The sequence below is a fragment of the Arachis ipaensis genome, chromosome B05 (genome assembly GCF_000816755.2).
Source record: "Arachis ipaensis cultivar K30076 chromosome B05, Araip1.1, whole genome shotgun sequence".
NCBI classification, from domain to species: Eukaryota; Viridiplantae; Streptophyta; class Magnoliopsida; order Fabales; family Fabaceae; genus Arachis; species Arachis ipaensis.
This window is the reverse complement of record NC_029789.2, coordinates 10,897,354-10,905,646: the sequence shown is the minus strand read 5'-3', so window position 1 is coordinate 10,905,646 and position 8,293 is coordinate 10,897,354. Positions and strand designations below refer to the sequence as shown.

Below are 8,293 nucleotides of genomic sequence, written 5' to 3'. Positions count from 1 at the left end.
TTAAATCTTTAATTTTATTCATAATTTATACTTTTATTATTAATTTATGTTTTTATAGTATGTTTTTTTACTAAAGCCAAATAAACAACTTAAAAAACAAAGTTGTTTTTGCCATTTTTATATGAGTGGTGTCCATAAATTTTATGTCTAAATTATCTAAATGTAAATATTGAGAAATAAGACCTACTTTTTTTATTAAGTAGTTAAAATACGTGTAATTTATAGAAACTACCATAGATCACCCCAACAACAACAAATAAAGTTGCAATCATTTTACTATGTTATCCACTCCCCATATAATCATGCATGTGGCCACGAGGGAGTGTTCCAACACTTAAAGTACGTACTTACCTCCTTTTCTTTAAAAGCATATGAATGCGTATAACCTGTGATCATATATAGCATAGCACTTAAACTTGTTATTATGTAATAAGCAAATATATTACTTATATCGTTTTACATGTTCTGCTGGTAGTTATTATTATTAACGCTGCCCATCTTTGGTGAAATCGTGAAGAAAGTTTTTATAGCAATCTCGATCGTAAAGGGAAGTTAAAATGTTAAATGATGAATGAGAAACAAAAAATAATAATAATCAACAATATATATAATTACAGAAAGAATATGTAGTAACATTTTTTAAATATATAATCCAAATCTTTGCTTGCAATATTTCTCAAATTTAATCCCTTTGCTTAAAAATCAAAACTGCAACTTTTGCAGCAAGTATTACACACAAACACAAACATTACAATTTGAGCCTGCTGACAACAACCTTTTATAGCTGTCAATTAAGCTCCCTTAATCATAATCTGGCTTATGATCATTATTATTATTAGCATGCTGGAAGGTCCTTTGGTGGAGGAAGAACAGTCTGATCCTGTCCTGGGCCATCTTCTACAACAAATGCGGTTTTCAAGCCCCAACCGGTGTGCAACTCCAAATGACAATGAAAGAACCAAACACCTATATATCCATATATAATATCAAAATAATTTAAGTGTATCTTCTTAACAGTTTAAATCTTTTGGAATAAGTCTTTTCATGATATAGTAACAAAAAAGTTTAGAATTTTATTATTGTTCTTTCGTGAAGAGGGACATACCTGGATTATCAGCCCTGAAACGAATAGCTACCCAACCACCGGTGGGAACTCCAACGGTGTTCCTTTCAATGGGGTCAACCAAATTGTAGTTTGCAGGGTCTTTAGATGGATCAAAGTTACCAACACCAGTTCCAACAACAAAGAAGTTATATCCATGAAGGTGGAACGGGTGTGACTCTACTGTCAGGAGATTGGTATCTTGAACCACTATCTCCACCGTGGAGTTGAAAGCAACCTTGCTGATTCTTGTCCCTGTTGAAGTTCCAAGATTGGCCGTTAACGGAGCACCGGTGTAGTTGAAAGGTCTCAAAGGCTGGTCAGGGAAATCAGTCTTGAAAACTCCCTTGATATCGAAGTAGTGTGCTTGAAGAAGTGCAGTTTGTGGCATCACAAATGAGATATTGTTCAATGAAGCAAGTAGCCTCGTTCCATTGACACATGTTGGGCAAGGATTCTTGTCTAAACCAATGGTGAAGAAGAGTTTTCTGTCAACTTTGAGAGGAACATTAGCAGGGTACTGTACAGTGTTAAGGCTCTTGAGTTTCTTGTTGTAACTCAGAGCAAAAGCTGAGTCATTGCTAGCAGGAAGTTGATGAGGAAGAGAAGGGATCACAGTGTTTGGAATTCCTTTGTATTGGAGTATAGCTGTGGCAGTTTTGTTGTCAACTGGGATTGGAGCATCCATGAAGGTCCTTGTGGCCATGAAATACCTGCTTGGAACATTGTTGGCATGGACCAAAACGTTTGTGGTTTGTCCTGGTCCAATTAGTATGGAATTTGTGGAGAATGGTTTTGTGTAAACTGCATCAACCTCAACTACTGTGAAGTTATGCCCGGCAATGGCGAAAAAGAGTTCGTCATTGAGGGCAGCATTGATGATTCTCAGCAGGTAAGTTTTGCCTTTCTCAACCTCAATTGCATACGTATCTAACAAACATAACAATGAAATAAATTTGTAATCAGAAGATTGAGTAATTTGCATGCTCTACTAGTAACTATAACTCTTTCTTTTACAAAAGTGATAGATTAAAACTTGGTAGATTTTCCTTACGTTTCTCAGAACAAGGAAATAGAGGTCCTGGTTTGCCATTGATTGTATGTGCATCTGACATGTTTGGTGGTAACCCCATTTGGTTCCCTTGCTTCTCAATCTCTTCCACATCATTGTTCCACCATTCTCCTGTTTAATGATTGAATTGTTAACTTGCAAAATCTACTATAATGAACTATTAACTATTAGTTATGATCCAGAAACTGAACCAATTACCTAGAAGAACTTCAAATTCTCTTGCTGGCTGTGGAAAAGGAAATGGTGTTCCAACTTTGGGCATGATAACAATTGCACCATACACAGTAGCCCTCAACCACAGAATATGAGCATGCCACCACAGTGTTCCTCTTTGGCCTGTGATATTGAAGTCATAGGTGTAGCTGCCACCTGTTTGAATTGGACATTGTGTAATATAAGCTGGTCCATCAGCCCAACCATTACGATATTGTTTAAGTCCATGCCTGTAATAATATATTATAATCAATCATCCACATATATATATCATTTTGATAATTTAGTCAATTATTAAAACTTATAGCCTACCAGTGAATTGACAAATTATATTGTGCATGGTTGGTGACATTGACTAGTACTCTGTCTCCTTCTCTAGCATAAATAGTTGGCCCTGGGTACCTCCCATTTACTGTTACAATGGGTTTTGCATGGCACAGCCTACTCACATTCTTCACTTGAATCTGTGTAAGTAGAATATATGATATATAATGTCACCAATGATAATTACATCAAATTAAATAACCATGCTTGCTGATAATGACCATTTATGTATATATATGCACATATATTATATATTCAGATAACTCACATCAAATTGGTATTTCTTTATGGCAGCTTCAACTGGAAAAGAGACTAATCCAAGAAAGACAAAGAATAGTAGTATTAACAAAGATGCTTGACAGCAGAAGCTCTTCCCTGCAGCCATTATATGTTTTTTTCTCTTTGACAACTTTTGTATATATGTCTTTACTTCTGTTTGTGGAAGAGACCATGGAGGTGAAGAAAGGTGGTGAACTAGTATTTATACAAAATTGGTATAAAGGTTAGGTTGGAGGGTACAAATCAGTTTGTTAAGGAGTGGATAAAATAACAAAGAAACAAGGGTTAATTAGGTAATGAAGTTTTTTTACATCAAGGCTTTTAAGCAATATACTGATAAGGACTTGGAGGACTTTGGAATGCCTTAGAGGCTGAGATTGCTATATGTGCCAAGAAAGTAAAAAAAAAAAAAAAATTGATTATCTAAGCTTTTATTATTGGTGGACTTGCTGTGCCATTTTGGTTCAATGGGAACTGAGAGTGAGAGGTATTGGAGACCAAACAGTTAACATTGAACCAAGCTTTTTCGTTAAGGAGAAGAAATGGGTATCAAACTCTCGATTAATGGTAAAATTGACTGTACGGAATCATACTGTTGGAGGTGCTTAAATGTCATTCTCTTTGTATTAGAGAACTTATCACATTTATTAATTGATAATTACCTATTAGCATGCATGTGGTTAACTAATGTGAGGTATTAGAATATAAGGTTTTGCTTGTTTTAGGGCGTCACCCTAGTGAGGATCCTTTGTTTGTGGACTAGGTTGTCGTTGGAGATAAATAACACAAAGTTATAAGTTAAGATACTGCTACGTCAAACTAAAGTTAAGAAAAAGTGCTCCCTGGCAAGTCTAGTCATCATCAGTGTAACGGCTTTAAACTCGTCAAAATAAACAGCTAATTCATGCCAATGAAACCATGTATCATGTATGAGCATTTTTCCATTAATCCATTTGTGCTCATAACTCAAATTATATGGCAAGACAAACTGATAAATATTTGTTCTGTGTTCTTATTTTTTGTATTTTTTATTTTTAAAATTTTGTTAAAAAAACACAAAAAAGGGTAATCCAGATCATAGAATTTTATTATTTTTATTATTTTTATAAAATTGTAAAAACAGAAAATATTTAAAAAAAAAAATATAAACACAACTCAAACTCACCTTAATGATTTGCGTAACCGGCCCCAGCTGTGGTCCAAGTATTATTTTTCAACAGTATTTTGATTGATAGGCCCAATTAGATCTTACATTTAATAGCAAGACTGATATGTGCTTTGGATGGCCCAATTGTACAGCCCAATACAACTTGAACTGTATTTCACAGGCTGCCACTTTAGATTTGTGACAAATATATTATCTGTTAATTTATTATCAACAATAATTAATTATTATATTTTAAATATATGTATAAAGAGACATATCTCAAAAATATATCTATAAAAATATTTTTATTAGACACATCTACAAAAACATTTTTATAAAAGACAAAAAAAAAAAACATATATTCCACTTTTGGGACGCTAAAGAGGTAGGTTATTTTTTTTTTAGCCCTGTTAATACACCAAAAACAAAAATTTCTCCCCTCCAATTTCAAATAACTTTTGTTAAAAAAAATTAGATGGAAGTGTTGAGAAGAGATAAGATCGCGGCAGCTAGTCCTTTTCAGATCGAGTTTGAAACTGTTGATCAGCAGGGAGGACCATGTCGTTTTATCGTGATTGCAATAATGTTAGATGGGAACTCTTATCTGATAATATTTTTCGCCAGAAAGAATTTATAAATTAACTGATATTACTATATTAGTGTTAACGTATCTAGCATTAAGTGTGGAAGCTGCTAGAAGGAACGACTATTCCCTGTGGAACTTGATCCCAAACATCCACTTCTCCACCGTTACACCCAAGCGCCTCTTCTCTCTCCTGACCTTTCCTTCTCGGATTCGGCGCTTCTTTATGGATCCGCCTTCTAGAATCTTCCCTTAACGTCCAGTTCTCGTTTTCCTTTCTCTTTGTTTTCTCTAGAAAGATGATGATGTGGAGATCAAAACACTGCTTTTGGGGGAAACTGAAGGCGGAGAGTTCGGTGGTGAGATGGATGAGCAGCGGCGGCGCCACCGTGATGAGCTTCGGAGATGCGAGCCAGGGTGCTCTGGGATTGCCTAGTGCACAATTGGGCGTCGGACAACACGCTTACGAGCCAACACCGGTGCGCTCTCTCCCCGGCGACGTGGTTAGAGTGGGTGCTGGACACTACCATTCCCTCGCCATCACTTCCCTGGGCCATCTCTGGGCCTGGGGCAGAAACAATGAGGCCCAACTTGGTCGTGGCTCTTCTTCTTCCAGGTACCAAAAGAAAAAAAGGCAAATATACATCAATAAGTATGGGTTTATGAAGAATTAATTTATCTCATATTCGTATGTTGTATCTATGTAACAGCTTCAGGTGAGACATTATTATTTTAGGCAATGACTTTTGAAATAACAGGTGTTTAAATTAAACATTTTTACTGATGTATGTTGTAATGTCCTATTAGATGGTTTATGTAGAAGTTAAATTTATTTGAGTGAATCTTAAGAAGCTGAAAATTGATTAGTTGGAGTGTTTGCTTAGTAGGGAATCATGGAATGAGCCAATGAGAGTAATGGGATTGGATCATGTGAACGTGTCTGCTGCTTTTGCATCAGGTGTTGTCTCTGCTGCTGTTGGAGATGATGGTTCTTTGTGGGTGTGGGGGAAGTCCAAGCGTGGCCAACTTGGTCTTGGTAAACACGTTACTGAAGCTGTTACACCTGCCAAAGTTGAAGCACTTTCGGGAGAGAACATAGCAAAGGTACCTTATTTTCTATTTCCTGAATCAACACTGCAGAATTCTAATAACTTAATTGAGTTATTTTGTTTGTGCAATTGAGTAGGTGTCTTTTGGTTGGGGGCATGCTCTTGCTCAGACTGTGGATGGGAAGCTGTTTGGTTGGGGATACTTAGCTGATGGTAGGATAGGAAAAATGGGTAATGACTTGGTGGAGGCATCTCCATTGGATTCCAGTGCAACCCCCTTTGGAGATAGTCCAGACCTTGAAGTTGCTGAGAATAGGGTTTTAGAAGGAATGGAGAAGGAGAGTGATATGCCAATAGTATGGGAACCTCGCTTGGTGGAAGAGCTTGAAGGTATTGAAGTTGTGGACATTGCGTGCGGCCTTGACCACTCACTGGTTCTTTGCCGTAAGTTAACACTCATTCACATTCAATTTTGAGCTGTATTATTTTAACATAGTCATTGTTGTACTTTGCCTTAACATACTATCTATCCTGATATGTTTGTCCATAGAACAAAGATTCCAATGCTCGTTATTCAGGAAACTATTTTCAACTTATGATTCTCCCATGATGTTGTATTAGGTGATGGTGCACTCTTAAGTTGTGGGAGCAATGCATATGGTCAATTGGGGAGAACTAAAACAGATTTGGGAATTTTCCCAGTTGACATAAACTTGAGCCCTGTATCTATAGCAGCAGGGCTTGGCCATTCTTTGGCAATATGTCAGCTTCCTGAACCAGATAATAGTATAGGGACTACAAATATTGCTTCATGGGGATGGAACCAGAGTTCTCAGCTTGGAAGGCCTGGGCCTGGCAACATTCCTTCATTGATTGATGGATTGGCCGGGGAGAATCCTACCGCCATTTCCGCGGGGCGTGCACATTCCATTGCCCTCACGTCAAAGGGAGAATTGTGGGTGTGGGGATCTGGTAGAAGTGGCAGACTTGGATCAGGGAGTTCTGCAGATGAACCTGAGCCATTTTACATTGATTCATTAGAAGGATTCCAAATCTTACAGGCTGTTTCGGGATTTGATCATAATCTGGTTCTAGTTGCTAGCTGATCTTAGCTTAAATAGATGCCTTTATATGAGGCTCAGAAAATTTAGCATCGGGAATGTAGAAAGGAAGAAAAGGGAGAGTATCCACTTCTAAGTTGATAATGTCATTTTATGCTGGAGATTTTATTTTCTATAGAAAGCATATTTACAACAAAATCATATGAAATAAGGAGTGACATTATAAAAATGAAGTGTCTATATCTACTTCAAAAAGGAGGTTAGAAAATAGGGAAAAAAATGGGAAATAATTTAAGTTAAACGGGTCCCTTCCACTTAGAAGTCCCTTGGTCCAAATGTCACATAAAAAGTTGTTAGATTGTATATTATTATATTATATGTTGCTTAAGCTAAAACTCCATTGTGGATTTTCATATAAGCTCTATTCTGTTGGAATTTCTTTGAATTGTTTTAAGAAAAGTGTTGTGTATCTAATATATGATCGTGTTGAAAAATGAGTATCTCTGTTATGTATAGAAGATAGTAATAACTAATAAGAGATCTTTATGTGTTACAATTTTTAAAATATGTGGATGTTACTTACATGCAGATATATATAAAACACTAAAAAAGGTAAATGCTGTATAAGTTTGTTTCAAGAATAAGAATTATTATTGAACCTATAATTGAGGAAGAAGTGAAGAACACAACCGACTCAGCAAGCAACTATATATCAAAAGATCATGCTCGAAATTCTAGGAGTTAACCTAAAATTTTATGATGATTTCCTTAAAACTTAAAACAGAGTTATAAGAGAGTTGTTAAGTCCCTCAAGGAATTCAACCAAAGAAACTATATTGCCCTTGTGGGTGTATTCTCCAGACATATCACCAACGACACTTGCTAGTCATGTATGAAATGTCTGAACTCTGAAATGACGATTATAATCTCGACATAAATAAAACAAAAACCCTGATTAACGGAGAAAAAAAAAATAAGAGAAAGTATGAGGAGCTAATGGAATATTTGTACAATGTGTACAATGGAGGTTTAGGGAATATTAGAGATATAATCATTAGTGTTACTTTTTTCCATCAGTTAAAACTTTTGAGATGAGTGGTATCATGACATGGTATTAGAGTTCTAGATCCGAAAGGTCAATTCAGATCAAGTTTCCAATGAGTACCTGATTTAACCATGCCCCAAGCCCCCCAACATTGCATGAGGAACATGTTTCTGTTATTATCGCCATAATGGTGATAATGTTATCCAAGATCCAAAATAGTTACATATAAAGAAAAATAAAATAAAACTAAAAGCTACATGTTTTAATTATTTTTCCGTTTTTTAAATTTTAACAATTAGTGTTTGTTTCGACGTAATTAAATCGATAGAAAAAGATATTTTTCAATAAAAAAGATTTTTTTTAATTTATTAGTAAAATTAGTAAATTTTTAATAATAAAAATAAACATACAAAAAGAA

The 8,293-nt window shown here is 35.6% G+C and overlaps 2 protein-coding genes across 4 annotated transcripts; one reads left to right on the top strand and one right to left on the bottom strand.

The window, feature by feature from the left end:
• LOC107642888 (laccase-11-like) lies at window positions 630-3,182 on the bottom strand. Its single transcript, XM_016346387.2, has 6 exons — window positions 2,980-3,182; window positions 2,700-2,851; window positions 2,373-2,617; window positions 2,157-2,285; window positions 1,106-2,032; window positions 630-966 (listed from the first exon to the last, which is right to left on the bottom strand). Exons 1-6 carry the CDS (start codon window positions 3,094-3,096, stop codon window positions 836-838), a joined length of 1,701 nt encoding a protein of 566 aa, XP_016201873.1. The 5' UTR covers window positions 3,097-3,182; the 3' UTR covers window positions 630-835.
• Window positions 4,620-7,248, top strand: LOC107642887 (secretion-regulating guanine nucleotide exchange factor). Of its 3 annotated transcripts, none has more exons than XM_016346384.2 (4): window positions 4,620-5,336; window positions 5,605-5,824; window positions 5,907-6,213; window positions 6,391-7,248. In XM_016346384.2, exons 1-4 carry the CDS (start codon window positions 5,020-5,022, stop codon window positions 6,873-6,875), a joined length of 1,329 nt encoding a protein of 442 aa, XP_016201870.1. In that variant the 5' UTR covers window positions 4,620-5,019; the 3' UTR covers window positions 6,876-7,248. The 3 variants fall into 3 exon arrangements, with proteins under 3 accessions (XP_016201870.1, XP_016201871.1, XP_016201872.1); XM_016346385.2 differs by having other exon boundaries at window positions 4,622-5,336; window positions 5,608-5,824; XM_016346386.2 differs by having other exon boundaries at window positions 4,624-5,336; window positions 5,679-5,824.